This window comes from Staurois parvus, unplaced genomic scaffold (genome assembly GCF_062004578.1).
Source record: "Staurois parvus isolate SC_StPar_1 unplaced genomic scaffold, SC_StPar_1.0 ptg000073l, whole genome shotgun sequence".
In the NCBI taxonomy this organism is placed as follows: domain Eukaryota; kingdom Metazoa; phylum Chordata; class Amphibia; order Anura; family Ranidae; genus Staurois; species Staurois parvus.
In genome coordinates, this window is record NW_028317869.1 from 947,006 (window position 1) to 966,915 (window position 19,910).

The following is a 19,910-nucleotide window of genomic DNA, read 5'->3' on the forward strand; positions in this document are numbered from 1 at the left end:
CACGATGCTCGCTGTCACCGCTGACTCAGAAAGAAAAGCTCCCCTCCCAATGAAGACTCCCCTCTGTCTGACAGCTCTGCTGCCTCCTGCCACTAAATATACTAATGGGCGGTGCCACTCGGTGATGTCACTGACCAGGGCATGTTGTATTGGTGATGTCACTGACCGGGGCATGTTGTATTGGTGACGTCACTGACCGGGGCATGTTGTATTGGTGATGTCACTGACCAGGGCATGTTGTATTGGTGACATCACTGACTGGGGCATGTTGTATTGGTGATGTCACTGACCAGGGCATATTGTATTGGTGATGTCACTGACCAGGGCATGTTGTATTGGTGATGTCACAAAAGGCAATGACAGCGAGTATCGCGATTGGATCATCGATGGATCTACATCAGGGGGATATTGTTCATTATTTTTGTTTTATCAAAAATTACTTCCAGTGTTTTTTTAAACCACTTTTTTTTGGTGAATGAATAGAGGTACTATGTACTCTATACTCATTCACATTGTGGGGGGCCGGGATCTGGGGGCCTCCTTGTTAAAGGTGGCTTCCAGATTCCAATAAGCCCCCCACAACCACTGCCCAGGGTTGTAGGGAAGGACCCTTGTCATGGGGACAAGGTGCTTTTGGGAGGATAGAGCGCCCCTGCCCTGAAGCACCCACCCCATGTTGAGGATATGTGGCCTGGTATGGTTCAGGAGGAAGGTGGGCACTCACTAAGGGTCTGGTATTGAGTTTGGAGGGGAAACCATGCATTTCATTCTATTATTTTGGCATCGGGGTTCCCCTCAAAATCCATAGCAGACCTGTCACAGCTGTCAGCGGGGAACTTGGTGGCCGTCCGCTCCTTGTTTACTGGTTGCTGAGGACACTGGCGGCTGCCCTCTCCTTAACAACAAGCTATTTACAAGTGTTGCTATGGACACCAGTGGTAAATTACCCGCAGGCTTCACTACTAAAAAACAGAATGCAGCATCTTACTACATACTGGGATACGGGAAGATACCGCTTTGTGATTGGAGCCCATAGTCTCTACAAGTCCATGTTCTAGATTCTCCATCCCACCAACCTTGTAATAGTGAGGGATGGTGTGACCTTCCTGTGTGGAATCCCGGGAATACAGAGGACGGGGACATCTCTCTGGTGGGTTCCTGGTATTAGGTGGCTCCATCATATCCTTGTGTCCTTCTGAAAACTCCTCCATCACTCCATACTCCTCATCCTCCTCTTTATACTCTTCTTTAACATCAATATTATCATCCCCGAGGATTCCACTCTGAAAGATATAATAAAACATTCATTGTAACAAACATGCTGTGTATAAATCACAACTACCAATAATTGTCATCATCTACCTGATGATGGTGAGGGATGGTGTGACCTTCCTGTGTGGAATCCCGGGAATACAGAGGACGGGGACATCTCTCTGGTGGGTTCCCATGACTGGATCCATCTGTAGGAAACACACACACTGACTGAATCCATTGTTTCTATGTGTTTATCAGATGATGGGGGATCTAGGTGGATCCTCCGTACTGCTCTCTCCTTTACAATAAAGTCTCCTCTTACCCGGTGATGTGAGGGGCGGCTGATTGTCCATCATGACGTCCTTGTAGAGATCCTTGTGTCCTTCTAAATACTCCCACTCCTCCATGGAGAAATAGACAGTGACACCCTGACACCTTATAGGAACCTGACACACACAATGATACAGTCACCATCCAGACACATCCCTTGTCTGTTACTGGAGAATGTCCCAGAATTCCCGGCACCGCTCACCTCTCCTGTCAGCAGCTCAGTGATCTCTCTGGTGACTTCTAGAATCTTCTTCTTCTTTCTCTCTTCTATCAGGGAGGGAGGTGGAGGCAATGTGATGTCATATGATCTCCAGACTTCACAGGAGGAAAACTCTACATCTGAACACAAATAGTCACATCAAATGATATTCCCAGAATCCTCCTCACCTCTCCATTCAGGTCTCCATTTTATTAAAGCCCCACTTCAGGCTGAGATATAATTCCCCCCACAGGACCCCCACACTACGCAGGGTATAGGCTTGTTGCAGCATTCTGATGTCATTACATACAACGCAGGACCAACAGTCCCACTTTACATGTGAGGATACCAAGGGCCCCCACAACCTAAGAGCATCAGAAAAAAGTCAGATGGAGGGACATTAGGAGGAGGAGCTGTGAGGTCAGTGTGATGTCATAGGATTCTCTGACTCTGGGTGGAGGGACATCGGGAGGAGGAGCTGTGAGGTCAGTGTGATGTCATAGGATTCTCTGACTCTGGATGGAGGGACATTAGGAGGAGGAGCTGTGAGGTCAGTGTGATGTCATAGGATTCTCTGACTCTGGATGGAGATACATTGGGGGGAGGAGCTGTGAGGTCAGTGTGATGTCATAGGACATATAGACTCTGGATGGAGGGACATTTGTATGAGGAGATTTCAGGGGTCCTCTATATGAGGCTCCCATGCAAACCAAATCCTTGTTCCTGGGTGCGTCCTACCTCTCCTAAACTGAAGAGTGACCTTTGACCTTTACCATCCAGAAATCTGTCCGGAATCTGTGGAAGTAAGCTGTCATGTGATCAGGTGACGTGCGGAGGAACGGAGTGTAAATAGCAGACAATAGTCTCCAGAGCCCCTAATGGTGGGGATGGATTTGGCGGTGTGCTGGTGCCAAGTTTCCTCCCCCCAGGGTCACTGCAGGTGTGGAGAAAAGCTGTGTAAGAGGATATGGAGGAGAGATGAGGAGGAGATCCAGGAATCAGGAGAAAGGTCAGGGCAAGCAACAGACGAGCGCATCCAAGAGACCAAGCCGGGGTCACTACACAGAAAATCAATCCAAGGAAACAACAGGCAGGACGAGGAATAGCAAGAAGGAGCTGAGAGACAAATGAGAATATTGCTCAGCCAATGGGAGATGATCTCAGCATGACTTCCATCATGAAGGAGATGAGGGGGAGGGGAGGAAGTCACTGAAGGTGACCATAGATCCATGGAAATTCAGCTGGTTCAGCAGGGATCGCTCACATTTCCATCCATGTGTGGCCACTGCCGGATAAAAGCCACTCCCCCAGCAGCTGCAGCCAATAGCTTCAGTGCTGATCTGTGTATTCTGAGAGCGGAGGAGTCCCCCCATTGTCAGAATACAAGAGTGCAGAGGGGAGGATTCCCCCATCCACCTCCAATGTGTGGATGGGGGAATCACTTCAGTTTTTATGGTCATCCCGCTGGCTGAACGATAAAACTGAACCATGTAGGCCAGGAAAAAGATGGACATGACTATGGAGGAAGATGACGCACATGACGGGGGGTTACTGGGTGTAAATAGAAAATAACATCTTTTTACCTCCTCTGCTGCCACTTCCAACAATGTCTCTTCTTCTTTGTGCCACATGGAACTTCCTGTCTTTATTCCAGGTCACTTCCTTCCTGTAGCTAACCTCACTTCCAGTCTGTACCTGACATCACTTCCTGTCTGTCTTCCATAGAGACTTCCTGTCTGGGTAGAAGTGAGATCCCCACCTTGTGGAGCTCAGAGGAACTGCAGCCCCGAGAAGTGTCTGGTAGTGTGACCCCGGCCTTGTGCTGGGTGTGTATGGACTGTAGATCCTTATAGAGGGGTCACCTCCACTCCCACCAAGGGGGACAGAAATATATGACTGCTCGGGGGAGGGATTTTGGCTCCTCTGATTTTGCAGTAAATGTGATTGCATTAGTCCCGTTGATTTTCGTATTTCCATGTAATAAAAGGTGTCACATGATGTTGGGTTCCCCTTTCTCTCCTCCCTGAGTGTGTATTTAGAGGCGGAGCTCCTGCTGGAATGGTGGTTGGAGGCGGAGTCTAGGAGGGAGACTGACAGAACCCGCAGCAGACTTGCAGGAGTGAGCGAGGAGGATCCGGTTCCTTTACCATCGGAGATGAGGAGAGTGTGAAGGATGTTTGTGACTCTGGGAGCTGAAAAGCTGGGAGTCCTATTGGTGTGGTGAGGGGGAAGCACTACTAGGGGGCGCCCTCACCATCCCGTATACAAGAGGTGGAAGAAGGCGGGGCTACACTACAGCTGGCACAGTTTGGAGGGCGGAGCACTTTCACACCTTATCAACTTTTCACTGATTGGTGGATTTTTGGAGTAAAATAAGTGGATTGAAGTAGATGCAAAGTGGAAGCGGTGGACTTGCAGAGAACACTATACTGAGCACACAATATTGTCTGTCTCCATGGATTTGCACAGGATTTGAGATGATTTCCTATAGCAGCAAATCTGATGAGATGAATGAAGTGGGTGTAAAGTGGAAGCAGTGGATCTGCAGGGAGCAGCATCTTGAGCACAAAGCACTTTATGTTGTGGATGGATTTGCACACGGTTCAGTTTCCTTCATTTATTGATAAACCCCATAAGACCAATGAAGTGGGTGTAAAGTGGAAGCAGTGGATGTGCAGAGAATAGGATTTGGAGCCCCGAGCTCTTTATCTCTGAATGTCTCCACATATTTGTAGTGTATTTGTGATGATTTCTGTGCACACACAATAGGACAGCGCTGTGACACATAATGCTCTTCTAGATGACAGGGAATCCTTCCCTTTGTTACAGCAGCAGTCCGCTAGAAGGTTTTTGTAGGTTTGGAGTTGTTACACATAGCGCGGGTTTTATCCATTTATAGTGATGACATCATTGCCCAAATCTGGGGGTCACCAGCCATTTCCACCCTTTACTCCCAGCTGGGGGGCTTTGTATCCATATACCAGATGTTCTACAGGACTAAATCTGCAATCAATGTTACTGCAAAATCAAAGGGGCCAAAACCCCTCCCCCGAGCAGTCATATATTTCTGTCCCCCTTGGTGGGAGTGGAGGTGACCCCTCTATAAGGATCTACAGTCCATACACACCCAGCACAAGGCCGGTGTCAGGGTCCGCCGTGGCGTCTCTTCCGGTGCATGCGCAGTCTCGGTGGCTCGCGCCGGGATACGGGCACTAGGTCCCGGCCGGCCGCGGCTGAGGGAGACTCGCGCATGCGCACTAGGCGCCGCAAGTACACGCTGGGCGGCCAATGACAGCACAGGGCACGGTATTTAAAGATGCCCTGCGCTGTCACAAATCACCGCAAGGTCTGATCCTGTTACCTGAGTTCCTGTACCCCTGTGAGTGTGTTATTTTGACCTGGATTGCCCTGACTACACTGTCTTCTCCTGCTTTTGACCCGGATTGCTCTGCCTACATTGCCTTCTCCTGTCCTGACCCCCGGCTTGTTTGACCTCTCTGCGGACTGACCTTTCCTATACTGACCCTGCGTGTGACCTGACTATTCTTTGCCTGCTGATTCTGTACCTCGCTGCCCCACGGTGACAACTGGCTTGTTTGACTACGATCCATCCATCCATCCCGCCTGGGCCTGCCGGTCTCTTCACATCAGGCTCTCCTCCTGTATCCATCCCCGAAGGTTCCCTCTGCCACGGGTGGGATTGCTCGGAGGTCGTGACCATGTCCTGGTCTGCTTCAAGTCTATCCCCACCATCAGGGGCCCTGGTGAACACGCAGACCGGGACTTAGGCTCCGCGCTCTGGGTATTCCAGTCCGGTGGACTGCCAGAGGCACCACCTGGCGGATCCATAACAGAACATTGCGGCCATGACAGAGCCAGGAAGAGGACCGACCTCCCTAGAGGATATTTGCTTGCACCTAGCAGCGCTAACCCAGGCCGTCCAGACATTACACGACCGCTACAACCATCTAGAGAATCGTATGGAGACGCTAGTCACACCTGCACCCCCTGCCCAGGGTCCAGCTACCGTGGCACCTTCTGGGGAGTCGCCAGTTACCCCAGCTTCTGGAGCAGTAGCCACACCACCTACTCCCGAACCCCGCGTTCCCCTGCCGGAACGTTTCCGTGGGGCCTCCCGGAATGCGTGCATCCTATTTTTTGACCTACAGCCCCACACATTCACCACCGAGACCATCAAGGTGGGATTTATAGTCTCTCTACTTCAGGATGAGCCCCAGGATTGGGCTCATCGTCTGAGGGAGAATCACGACCCCCATCTCGAATCCGTGACAGAATTCTTTTACGCCATGGCCATCTTATGTGACGATCCGCAGCGAGTTGCTACCGCAGAGACAGCCCTGTACTTACTGCAGCAAGGCCGTCGGGCAGCCGAGGAGTATGCGTCCGACTTCAGACGTTGGATGGGGGATACAAGATGGAACGATGCGGCGTTATGCCACCAATTCCGCATCGGGCTGTCTGAGGCCTTAAAAGACGAGTTAGCACAGGTAGGCCTTCCTGACTCTTTAGAGAAACTGATTGAGTTGGCCATCCAGATTGACCGCAGGCTGAGAGAACGCCGGTTTGAGAGGAGAAGCCAGGGTCAAAGGGCAGCATGGACTCCACCAAGGGGAGCAGCTCCAGCCCAGTGGAGCGGTACTCGGAGCTCGGAACCTGGGAACATCTCGGAACCCATGCAACTGGGACTGGCCCGGCCGTCACTATCGGCCAAAGAACGCCCGAGGAGACGGGCACAGAACCTATGTCTTTATTGTGGAGAAGCTGGTCATCTGGTGCGCTCCTGTCCTGCAAAAATTAGTAAGTCCACTTCCAGTTTTTTTTCTTTATCAGCAGAGAGGGTTAATCAGTCTAGTTACCTGGCTATACCGGTCTCTTTACAGCTCCCCGGAAGAACTGTGTCGGTGACAGCAATCATTGATTCGGGAGCCTGTAGTTGCTTTGTGGATCTCACTTTTGCCCATCAGCAAAAGATCCCTCTACAGACCAAAGAAATGGGGCTTAACATCTTCCTGGCAGATGGGTCCAGCATTAAATCAGGCGTGGTAGATCAAGAGACACCCCCTATTTACACCACAGTAGCTGACCATCACCGAGAATTTCTCCGTCTCCAATCATCCTGGGGCTCCCTTGGTTGAGGGCCCATAACCCCCGGATTGATTGGGAGAAGGGAATAGTTCAGTTTCGGTCCCCATACTGTCAGAAACATTGCCATGTTTTAGGGCCTGTGGCCCCCAACTTCTATGTATGGATGGAGATACAGACCTGACTCAGACTATTCCCCCGGCCTACCACGACTTCCTGGACGTGTTTAGCAAACGAGGGGCAGACATTCTCCCACCACACCGATCTTATGACTGTCCTAAAGACCTTCTACCCGGGTCCGAAATTTTGTTTGGCCGTATTTTTCCATTGTCTGAACTTGAGTCAGGAGTATTAAGGGAATATATTGATGAAAATCTCCAGAAGGGGTTTATTCGCCCTTCCACGTCCCCAGCTGGGGCCGGGTTATTCTTTGTAGAAAAGAAAGAAAAGTTGTTGCGGCCCTGCATTGATTACCGTGATCTGAATAGGATCACGATAAAGGATCGCTATCCGTTACCCCTGGTTCCTGAACTCCTCCAGAGATTAAAATCCGCGGGGGTTTTTACTAAGTTAGATTTGCGGGGAGCCTACAATCTGGTTCGTATCAGGGAAGGTGACGAATGGAAAACGTCTTTTCGTACGTGATTCGGTCACTTCGAATATTTGGTTATGCCTTTCAGGCTCTGCAATTTATTAATGATGTCTTTCGTGATTTCCTTGATGTTTTCGTGGTCGTCTATTTGGACGACATCTTAATTTTCTCCTCCTCACTCGAGGTTCATCGGGATCATGTGGTGAGGGTGTTGGAACGCTTACACCAACATGGGCTGTATGCGAAGGCTGACAAATGCTCTTTCGAACAGCATAGTATCACATTCCTGGGACTGGTCATCTCTCCCGCGGGGGTCGCAATGGACCCTCAGAAAGTCACGGCAATTTTAGATTGGCCGATACCCGCAGATAAGAAGGGCGTACAGCGTTTTATCGGGTTTTCGAACTTCTACAGAAAATTTATCAGAAACTTCTCTGGTCTGGTCTCCCCAATCACGCAATTGACTAAACAGGGGACCCGCTTTAAGTGGACTCCTTATGCACAAGCTGCCTTTGAGACTCTCAAAAGACTATTCACCTCCGCTCCTATTCTCAGCCACCCTGATTCATCTCTACCATATGTCTTGGAAGTGGATGCCTCCGAAAACGCGGTAGGAGCGGTTCTGTCCCAAAGGAAAGGTACCAAGGAGCTCCTGCATCCTGTACCGTTCTTTTCTAGGAAACTGACACCTGCAGAATGAAATTACGACATTGGAGATCGGGAGCTCCAGGCTATAAAGACCGCTCTAGAAGAATGGAGGTATCTGCTAGAAGGAGCCACACACCCAATCCTAATATTTACCGACCACAAGAACCTCGAGTACTTGAGAACAGCAAGACGACTAAGACCTCGCCAGGCGAGATGGGCACTCTTCTTTTCCCGATTTTCTTTTCATATCACTTACCGACCTGGCTCTAAGAAACACGAAACCAGATGCCGTGTCTCGCATGTTTGAAGACCCCGAAGACACGCCAAAACCAGACACAATATTACCCTCTGGGAATTTTCTCGTTCTTCAGACGGAGTTGCGCTCCAAGCTTCTTGACGCATCCGTGGGGATGCCAGCTCTGCCTGAGATGTCCCTCCAGAGCCACGAGGGTTTGTTTTGGAAGGAAGGATGGATAGTAGTACCAGAAGGAATCCGAACTCTGGTCCTGGGCCACTGCCATGACCATCCGATGGCAGGCCATTTCGGAATAACAAAAACTCTGGAGCTACTGCAGCGCTCGTTTTAGTGGCCAAACATGATCAAAGACTGCGAGCTCTACGTCCAGACTTGTGCTACCTGCCAAAGAAATAAACCTTCCAGAAACAAGGCTTGGGGATTGTTGCACCCATTGCCAATACCCAATCGGGCCTGGCAAATGATTGCCATGGACTTTATTGTCGAACTCCCACTATCTCAAGGCTACACAGCAATATTCGTGATCGTGGATCGCTTTTCTAAGATGGCCCACTTCGTACCTCTAAAGAATACGCCATCAGCACCAGAAACTGCACAGATCTTCATCAAAGAAGTGGTGAGGTTACATGGGGTTCCCGAAGATATTGTGTCTGATCGTGGGGCCCAGTTCACGTCAAGATTTTGGAAGGCTTTGTGTGAGGCATTGGGAATCAAATTGTCACTCTCGTCCGCTTACCATCCCCAGACAAATGGGCAAACGGAAAGGACCAACCAAACATTGGAGCAGTACCTAAGATGTTACACATCCTACCTAGAGGACGACTGGCTGATGCTGTTACCGTCAGCGGAATTCGCGTATAACAACTCGAACCACTCAGCTACGGGGCAATCCCCGTTTTTTGCTAATTACGGATTTCATCCTACATTTCTTCCCGATCTGATGCCCAAAAGTACGGTACCGGCGTCTCAAAGTACTTTGAATTTTTTTTCCGTCAATAACAAGGCACTTCAGGAGGCCATTGCAAAGGCCCAGGAAGACAACAAAAGAGCTTTTGATAAGAAGAGAAGAGGGGAGCTGTTGCTACAACCCGGGGATCAGGTTTGGCTGGCAACAACCAACTTGAAGATGCTGTGCCCATCGAGAAAACTGGGACTGAAGTTTATTGGCCCGTTTCGGATTAAGCGAGTAATCAACGAGGTGGCTTATGAACTCGAGCTTCTGGAAACCTTCAAGATTCACCCGGTGTTCCATGTGTCACTTCTGAAACCAGCCTGACCAGATCCCTTTCTGGATCGAGAGGCAGTCACCATTGGCGAGCAAGAAGAGTTTGAAGTAGAAGCAATCCTCAATTGCCGAAAGAGGGGGGGCCAGACGCAGTTTCTGATCAAATGGAAAGGTTATGGTCCTGAGGAAAACTCATGGGAACCTGTTCAAAATATTCATGCTCCCAGACTCATCCGAGAGTTTTTTCGTGACCACCCGTGGTGGAGAGATCAGTGGGGCTCCTGGAGGGAGCCCATAAGGGGGGGGGGCAATGTCAGGGTCCACCGCGGCGTCTCGTCCGGAGCATGCGCAGTCTCGGCGGCTTGCTCCGGGATACGGGCACTAGGTCCCGGCTGGCCCCGGCTGAGGGAGACTCGCGCATGTGCAGTAGGTGCCGCTGGGCGGCCAATGACAGCACAGGGCGCGGTATTTAAAGATACCCTGCGCTGTCACAAATCGCCACAAGGTCTATCCTGTTACCTGAGTTCCTGTATCCCTGTGAGTATTGTTATTTGACCTGGATTGCCCTGACTACACTGCCTTCTCCTGCTTTTGACCCGGATTGTTCTGACTACGTTGCCTTCTCCTGTCCTGACCCCCGGCTTGTTTAACCCCTCTGCGGACAGACATTTCCTATACTGACCCTGTGTGTGACCTGACTACTCTTTGCCATCCGATTCTGTACCTCGCTGCCCCACGGTGACAACTGGCTAGTTTGACCACGATCCATCCATCCTGCCTGGGCCTGCCGGCCTCCTCACATCTGCCTCTCCTCCTGTATCCATCCCCGGCGGTTCCCTCTGCCACGGGTGGGATTGCTTGGAGGTCGTGACCTGGTCCTGGTCTGCTTCAAGTCCATCCCCACCATCAGGGGCCCTGGTGAGCACGCAGACCGGGACTTATGCAGGCCATAGATGGGTCGAAAATCGGCCGATTTTTCTTTTAAAAAAACAAAAAATCAGTCGTTCAAGAGGCCGACGTTACCAGCAATGGTAAAAAAAATCGGCCGATTTTCATCCCATCTACAGCCAGCAAAAAGTGTCCCTGCAGAGAGCTCCGCTATTTCTTTGACAGTTCCTTGACATTTATAGTGGTTGCAACAATGTATCTATTTGTATCCATTTAGGATACAGATGTTTTTATTCGGAAATAGATACATTGTTGCAACCGCTATAAATGTCAAGGAACTGTCAAAGAAATAGCGGAGCTCTCTGCAGGGACACTTTTTGCCGGACTGGAATTCCTCTTCTTTTTCATCCTCTTCTTCTTCTTCATCCTCTTCTTCTTCATCCTCTTCATCCTCTTCTTCTTCTTCCTCTTCTTCTTCCTCTTCTTCATCCTTTTCTTCTTCATCTTCTTCCTCTTCTTCATCCTCTTCTTCTTCATCCTCTTCTTCTTCTTCATTCTCTTCCTCTTCTTCATCCTCTTCTTCTTCTTCATCTTCTTCTTCTTTATCCTCTTCTTCTTCATCCTCTTCTTCTTCTTCATCCTCTTCTTCTTCATCATCCTCTTCTTGTTCTTCTTCATCCTCTTCCTCTTCTTCTTCTTCTTCCAGTTCTTCTTCTTCTTCATCCTCTTCTTCTTCTTCATCCTCTTCTTCTTTTTGTCTTCCTCTTGCAGGTCACTGCTCATGCGCAGATTTTTTTATCGGTAAAAAAATCGGCCGATTTGCCCATCATTGCCGCGAAAATCGGCCGATCGGCAAAATCGGCCGATTTTTTCCAACTTTACCGATAAAAAAAATCTGCCAAAATTCCGAAAAACGGCTGAACAATTAGCCCACTAACGATCCGAAAATCCGCCGATTTTCGACCCATCTAAGGCCTGCATTAGACTCCACGCTCTGGGTATTCCTGTCCAGTGGGCTGCCAGAGGCACCACCTGGCGAATCCGTAATGTCATGGAAATTTTGTATTGTTGGTCGAACTTTAAATGTGTCATGTATTCGTGTTATTCATATGTCTCTCGTGTGGCTTAATTAAAGCTCTGAAGGCTGCAATTGGGCCATGCGCATGTACAATGTATGTATTACAGTACTCAGCTTGGTAATGGATGAGATGGCAGATCTGCGCTTATAGACCGGCGTGTATACCACCACGGCATTCCATGCGAATGCTGCTGTCAGTAGACCGTGGGCCTGTATCCACATATCAGCAGCATGGTACCACATGGGCTTCATAACGCAATGCGCAAGCGGTGTGAACTCCGTGTGTAGGCTTATGCATATCTTACAACCCATTACCAACTTGAAACTGTATCTTGGATGGATGTGTTTTAATAAAGATCGTATCGGGCCCATCCAGGTACAGACTGATATTTTTAGGGAGTGCTTGTGCAGAGAATTTTACATACCAATAGAAGCTAGTAGGACAGGAAATATGACCTCAGATGGCTCATAGGGGGGAAGGGGAGGAAGTCTGCTGACCTCAGAAGGTTCATGGGGGAGGACCAGTGATAGATAATAGCAAAGGCTATGCTCCAATTGGAATGTATATCCTCTGTATAGGCAATCCCCATTGTATTGTTCGGTGGGAGGGATTGACTTTATTCATGTGGGGGGCATGTGTGTATTCTTAATAAAAACAGAGAGCTGAGCCTAAAGCGGGCCCTTATGTGGATTGCAACCAGCCTTAGAGTGTCGTGTGATCATTCTAGGGTAACGGAGCTCCATCACCCACAAATTCAACAGAACCAAAGTATTTGGATGGGCAGGAATCGTGTAGTTTGGCTGCAGTCGTGGTAAGCGAGATTCGCACAGCTTTATGGGGGATTTCTGCACATCCAACTGCGAGTACTCACGGTAAGGAGAAATTCGTTAAAGCGAATTTCCAAGACAGTTTGGCGAGCCTGGTGGATACTAACGCGTATTCTTGCGTAGCTAACCTAGAACGAGGGGGGAATGGCCATCATGAACTAGCAAAAAGTATGCCGGCACATTTCAGGTCTCTCTGCCATTAAGAGGATCGCTTTTTGCGTGTTCGTGTGGCTGATTTCGCTCTCTGTTAGCTAACAAGAAATACCGCTTAACAAGGACCTCGTTTTTTGTCCTAAACTCTTGATTTGTGGGTGAAAAGACGAGGGTTTGTCTCTGCTGAGAGCAGCAGGGGGGGTGGGTTTGGTTGGCTGGATTTGGTCAAGTTTAAAAATCTTCCAACCAAAAATTAAACGGGTATATGTTTTAGCGGGTAAAAGTTGTTGCATAGTGTTAGGTAAGTATTTGTGGGCTGTAGGTACTGTGGTGATTGCTCTACCCCCCTCCACGTGAGGTAATTATTACAGTGCTGAAAGGCTTAGGTTAATTGTTAACTGTTGTAAGATCTGTGTGTATGTAGTCTGTACAATGTTTTGTGGTACTACTGCTCCCAGCAAGCATGCAGCAGGGGGTCCTTTCTGTTACATGTGCATGTTAGTGTGATATGTTGGTGTTTTATGTCCGTTCTGTGATTGTGCCCAAATTGTGTTGTATGTGTGCTTCATATTGTTGTGTAATTGTCCAGTGTATGTTCTGTCTAAAAGTCTGTTTTATGTAAGAGGCAATTTTGAGGCTAGAGTCTGCCGTGTGCTCCTCTGTGGGGGGTCATTCTAGTATCTGCCATGTGCTCCTCTGTGGGGGGTCATTCTAGTATCTGCCATGTGCTCCTCTGTGGGGGGTCATTTTCTTGACTAAACCACATGGACTCCTTTTGTTTGGTGGCCATTTTGTTGGCTACCAAATGTGCAGTAATCTCTATGCAATGTGCATGAAGTTTCCTATATGCATTTGACCCATATTGTGTTTTTTAATCCAAATTTTTTACAGTTTCATTTGTTTGCTTTTAGCTTTAAATTTGCGTATTGCCAGCCAATTTAAAGTGTATTAAGCGAGTTTTCCCTTCACGTGTTCCACATTTAATGAGCGCGGTGAAGTCTGGGTTTTTGCACATAGATTTCTTGTATAGTGATTATGTTTTTCTTGTGTTTTTCCTGTTAAAAGTAGTTCCTTATTGTAAAGCGGGTTTGTTTTAAGCTGCTGTGTCGCGTGTTTCACGTCCAGCAGACTTTTTGTGTAAACGGTTCAAGGTGGTTGCAGTAAAGATTGCGTGTATAACGTGGATCGTTTAGCGGTGCTGATAGGAGTGATTTTTGCGTCAGCAACAAGGTTACTTTTGGCGCAGTTTTTCGGTTTACCTCTGTGTAATTGTTTTACTGTGAAACGTCCCGTGTTTTTCATAAGGATCCACTTTGTCCTTTTTAACAGTTTTTTAGGTTGAAAAAGGGTTTTTCTGTGTGTATTAGGAAAGTTTTTTTCTTTACACAAATTTCCTAAAGGTCAGTTAGCAGGTTTCTGCCCAACCAGTGACCCCTAAGTAACATCCAAGAACCCCTCTTTTTGTTTTGACTTGTGTTAGCTACTGTGTGCAGGGAGAGAAAAGCCACTTTCATCATTGTGCGGTGTGGCCTGCCAAACACAGTGGGTGATGAGAACCACATAAATTACGCTGTGCGAGTGGGCGGTCCAGGGAAGTCCTGGTCACCACAAACACTTCGGGTGGTCAGGATCACACAAATTGCGCTGTGGGAGTGGGAGGTGTGCTCTCAGTCTGACCGCCACTTGATGCGCTTCGGGTGATCGATAAGTATCACATAAATTACGCTGTGCTGGGAAAGTGGTGGAATCAGGCCTCTCGGTAGGATCCCACCGAGTGCTCCAGGGGGTAAACAGGTACCCGGACGCGGGATATATACCAGTGACTAGTCACGATGGGCAGTAGTCAGTCCATGAAGAGAGAGGGGGAACCAGCCCTCTTCAGGGTAAGGACAGCTGCACAACTGATGAAGGTGAGTTTGGGGGGGAAGTCTACAGAACCCCTCAAAAGGTGGAATAAATGGTCGAAGGGTACCAGATGGGAAATTCCCCGGGAAGGTACATTTGACGCATGGAGGTGGGAAAAATTCATCTCTGAATTTGGACCACGGATGCAGGCGTCAGAACTAGAGATCGCACAGCTATGGCTTCACAGGTCAATCCGATTAGGGAAGCAAGGCATACATAAACTGGTGTCTGTCCGGAAGAACCAGGTGATGTATACCTGGCCTCCAGAGGGAATAAAACAGGAGGATCCAGTGTCAGAGGTGGAAGAAGCTCTTTCAGGGCTGACTCTACTAAGGCAGGCAGGATCAGGGTCTGCTGGGGTCCCCCAACAACCAACAGTGGCTGAGATAAGTATAACTGCACCTGTCTCTTCTGTTAGTGACGTCACTCTTGACATACCTTCTGTGTCTTCTGTCTCTATGCCTCAGCCTCTGCCTCTACCTCTCCCTTCTTCCTGCTTCACCCCAGCTCCTTCTGTTTCCAACTATGAAGCCTACTCAACAACCGATTTGCAGACTATCTGTGAATCAAGGGGAATAGACACCCGGTTAAAAAACAGGGCGGATTGCATCAAAGCGCTACGAACCACTGATCAGACCCCTGCCCCCCAGCTATACCCTGATCTGAGGGACCTCAAACCTGAAGGTGCAGTAAGCGAGGTGGTTAATCTAAGCCCACCGATGATGCTGGGTCAGCCCTTGCACTCTTCCCGGACCGAGGCCTATCCAGTCAGGGTGCAGCAATTTGAAGGTCCTCCCAATGCACGGGGGGAACGGACTTTAGGGGAACGGGTAGTTTGGCATGTCCCCTTCACCCCGGCAGAGATCCGCACTATTCTGGCTGAGCTCCCGGACTATCGAGTCAATCCGAGAGGATTTGCTCGAATGTTTGGACAAAACCAGTTCAGCTATGGTATGAGCGGGTCAGATTGTGCACAGATCCTACGGGCAAAGGTGGGCATGGAAGTGGCCAGTACAGTGATTGCAGGGTGCTCTATAACCACGCATGAGGAGATGACTTCAGGGGGCAAAGAGTTCTGTACACAGCTAAAGGCAAAGCTTCCAGAAATGTATGGTGCTACCTCTACTACGGACATGATGAAGCTCACCCAGGGTCCTAATGAGGAAAGCGCCTGCTTCTGGCGCCGTCTCAAGCAGACGGCACTGGATGCAGATCTGGAAGTTGGACCTGATGCTCCAACTGAAGGGGTAAAGGTGACCGCGACGCACATTCTGTTGCGGGCCAAATTTTTGGAAGGCATCGATACTAAAATTCGGGAAAGGCTGGTTCTGGCCCGACCCGAATATAATGAGATGTCTATCCCTGCTATCCTTTCCACTCTTGCGGCAATAGAGAGGGAAATGGATAGAAGAAAACAAGACAAGGCCAAAGTTCTTATGTCCCAGACCCCACACGAAAAACCAAGGGATCTGGGTCACAGGAAGGATAGGCCCCCACCCAGGTGCTTCCAGTGCCACCAAACGGGGCACATGAGGAGGAGCTGTCCCCAATTACCTAAAGGTCGGTGGCAGTTCATTCCTGATGAGTCCTCCGCCCCTATGACCACCATGGTAAGTAACTCCTATGAATTCTCATAGGAAGTTGACAAATCGGTGTCGGCCCAGATCCATCTTTTTCTAGAGGAATTAAAATATCCCCTCCCTTGCCTCACTGACACCGGTGCAGCAAGAACGGTCCTGCAAAAACAGGACATCCAAGGCAAGGTACCCCTCTCAGGGGAAAACCCTCCTAACCCCTACTAACCTCACTATCAAACGATGCACTATTCTTAACCCAGCTTCTCTTCTTCCTGTGTCGGAAGATGAGAAGGGGGGGGAGGACAGCAATGACAGTGCTGAATTTTGCAACACGACTAACAATACTAACACCTCTTCTGCTAACATGTCTTCTTTGTCCACTACTAATCTCTCTTCCAAAGGACACGACTGCATTTCTTTGGTGGAACTGGAGTCAGCGGCGACACACCCCATATCACCCCGAGAGTAGCGGTAAGGTTGAACGTCTTCCGATACCCAAAAACCTTGGCCTGAGTGTCTCCCCATTGCCCTCTATTCCATCCGGAATGCCCCTCGGCAACCACATGGGCTGTCACCCTACGAGGTGTTGTTTGGGGGACCTCCCAAAACAGGGTTGTACTTTCCTCAACAGTTGTTGTCTTTGCATTCACAGCTTACAGGTTATGTGCAATCTCTGCAACGGGAGCTGCAGAAGATACACCATCGGGTTCGCGAATCGCTCCCCGATCCAAATACAATAACAGGTGTTCTTTCTATTGAGCCAGGTGATTGGGTCGTCCTAAAGAAACATCAAAGAACCGGACTCGAGCCACGGTTCACCGGACCATACCAAGTCCAGCTGACGACACCTACCTCACTCAAGCTCGAGGGACGAGACAACTGGGTGCACGCAAGCCACTGCAAGAAGCTTCTCAGCTACACCAGAGAATGAGGGGTGTCATTTTCCTTTTTCTTTTTGTTTGTATGTCTTACATGTGTGTGAACGGAGGAAAAGATGGCAGATACCCCAACCTTTTATTTAAAATGCACCTACGTTTAGCCAGAACCGCCAACAAAACCAACTGTTGGGTATGCTCTAAGCCCCCACCCAGTCATCACATGTCCGCAATGGCCGCTGTTCATGCCCTATATGACATCCGCGTCGGCATGAAAAAGCAAGGGACCCCTGGTCAGCCCCCACGTAGACATTTATCGGTAGAACTTAATGACACATTTTTAGCAGGTAACATCAGTTTCAGCACCAATATTAGCTCTAGCTCCTGTAGGGCCCTCGTCAGTCCATTATGGGTAACTGGGCAGCTAGGCAGCCCTCAGGTGTGCTTTAACATCAGCTTTGGCACAGGTAACAAGTTTGTTGGGACTACCACCTGCGAGGGAGGTATAACTGTCAATCTGACTAACCAGACTTCCTTTCTGAGTAACCACACTGACCGACCAGACCACGTGTGTTGGAAGGACGGATGTGATGTGCAGACTGAGGGAGCAATCCCCCAGTCTGTGCAACTGTTGCTCAGTGCCAGAGGCCGAACGAGGAACTCCTCCTGCTCTGCTCTGACAGGTCCATACTATTTTCTGTGTGGTTCGGCAGCCTATAGAACATTCCCCCAGAACGCGAAAGGTTCGTGTGCCCTCATAAAGCTAGTCCCCGCATCCTATGTAGTGATGGACCATGAAGAGTTGATGGTCCACAAGAAGGTAAGGATGGCAGGGAGAGTTCGCAGGGAACTGTTCTCTGAGGGCGACCAGGCATGGGCTTGGTTCCCCTCATGGACAGGATGGGGAATAGAACTTATGAAGCGCCTGAACAATTTTTCTGTCATCGTGGATAGTATGTTTAACGAGACCGTAGAGGCTGTCAGAGAAATTGCCCAAGAACAACGGCAGATGGGAATTTTAGTGCTTCAGGAGAAGATGGCCCTTGATTACCTTTTAGCCGCCAAAGGGGGGTTCTGTGAGTTCATCGGAGAGGATTGTTGTACTTGGATAGAAGACACCGATGACAAGGTCCAGGCCCATATGGACAAAGTTAGTGAACTACAGGGAAAAGCTAGAGCTATAGCTAGTGAGGGTTGGAATCCGTTCAAGGGTTTGGGAGGATTGGGAGATTTCCTGTTCTCCATCGGATCTTGGTTGAAGGAAGTGGGAGTGTATATCCTGATGCTTCTCTTTTTCATCTGCCTTTTATATGCCGCGGTGAGATGTTCCTGTTGCCTCATCGACCGTGTAAACCAAGCTCGGGCAGACGACCACATCTCCATGCCCGCTCCTGGGATCCCACTCCAACCACTGATCGGAGGAAGACCTCACCAACCATCCACCTTCTCTACAGATTACGTCCTGGCTTCCCTCTAATTTATCTCTCTGAAGACCACATTCTCCAAGACCTTCAAGCAAGCTTCAAGCCTCATCATGGTTTGTGTCTGCGATTTGGAAAACTGTCTGGGTCGAGACCAGCCTTGTGTGGCCCCGTCTGCAGGGGCAATTTGAGAATCTGTTGCTGGATCTCCCCAGACCACCGTGGGATCACAAGCTTTATTCATACCACAAGTCTGTTTGTGGTTTTTGCAAGAGCCTTCCTGTAGTGAAGGTTCCAACGCTCTTGAGGATCATCGCTTCAATCAAGCCTGTTTGCGTCGAGTCTGCGTCGGGTCTTGTTGTTTCAGGTACCCCATGGAGCTTTATTCTCAGGGACAACTACAGGAACTCTTTGAAGTTTGAGACTACACCCATCAAGCTGAAGAAGATCAAGAAGGGACACGAGGAGAATATGATAAAACAGGAGGGAATGTCATGGAAATTTTGTATTGTTGGTCGAACTTTAAATGTGTCATGTATTCGTGTTATTCATATGTCTCTCGTGTGGCTTAATTAAAGCTCTGAAGGCTGCAATTGGGCCATGCGCATGTACAATGTATGTATTACAGTACTCAGCTTGGTAATGGATGAGATGGCAGATCTGCGCTTATAGACCGGCGTGTATACCACCACGGCATTCCATGCGAATGCTGCTGTCAGTAGACCGTGGGCCTGTATCCACATATCAGCAGCATGGTACCACATGGGCTTCATAACGCAATGCGCAAGCGGTGTGAACTCCGTGTGTAGGCTTATGCATATCTTACAACCCATTACCAACTTGAAACTGTATCTTGGATGGATGTGTTTTAATAAAGATCGTATCGGGCCCATCCAGGTACAGACTGATATTTTTAGGGAGTGCTTGTGCAGAGAATTTTACATACCAATAGAAGCTAGTAGGACAGGAAATATGACCTCAGATGGCTCATAGGGGGGAAGGGGAGGAAGTCTGCTGACCTCAGAAGGTTCATGGGGGAGGACCAGTGATAGATAATAGCAAAGGCTATGCTCCAATTGGAATGTATATCCTCTGTATAGGCAATCCCCATTGTATTGTTCGGTGGGAGGGATTGACTTTATTCATGTGGGGGGCATGTGTGTATTCTTAATAAAAACAGAGAGCTGAGCCTAAAGCGGGCCCTTATGTGGATTGCAACCAGCCTTAGAGTGTCGTGTGATCATTCTAGGGTAACGGAGCTCCATCACCCACAAATTCAACAGAACCAAAGTATTTGGATGGGCAGGAATCGTGTAGTTTGGCTGCAGTCGTGGTAAGCGAGATTCGCACAGCTTTATGGGGGATTTCTGCACATCCAACTGCGAGTACTCACGGTAAGGAGAAATTCGTTAAAGCGAATTTCCAAGACAGTAACAAACGCCTTGCAATAAATGTCACCCTTCCAATGGAAGCCTCTTTCAAGGATATAATTGACAGGTGAATTGACTGATGCAATGGACAGGGAAAACAAATCAGATGGCAGGTGGGACAAATCCAATAAAATTTTAGACCTAGACC

General features: G+C 48.9%; 1 protein-coding gene across 1 annotated transcript in view; it reads right to left on the bottom strand.

Moving 5' to 3' along the window:
- Positions 1 to 19,910, bottom strand: part of LOC149469358 (uncharacterized) — a 46,288-nt gene that overhangs the window by 7,174 nt on the left and 19,204 nt on the right. Inside the window, exons 5-7 of the mRNA XM_089669376.1 lie at positions 8,943 to 8,982; positions 1,787 to 1,921; positions 1,577 to 1,700 (exon numbers count right to left, since the gene is read on the bottom strand). Coding sequence (XP_089525502.1) covers positions 1,577 to 1,700; positions 1,787 to 1,921; positions 8,943 to 8,982 — 299 coding nt within the window. The remainder of the gene's footprint in view (positions 1 to 1,576; positions 1,701 to 1,786; positions 1,922 to 8,942; positions 8,983 to 19,910) is intronic.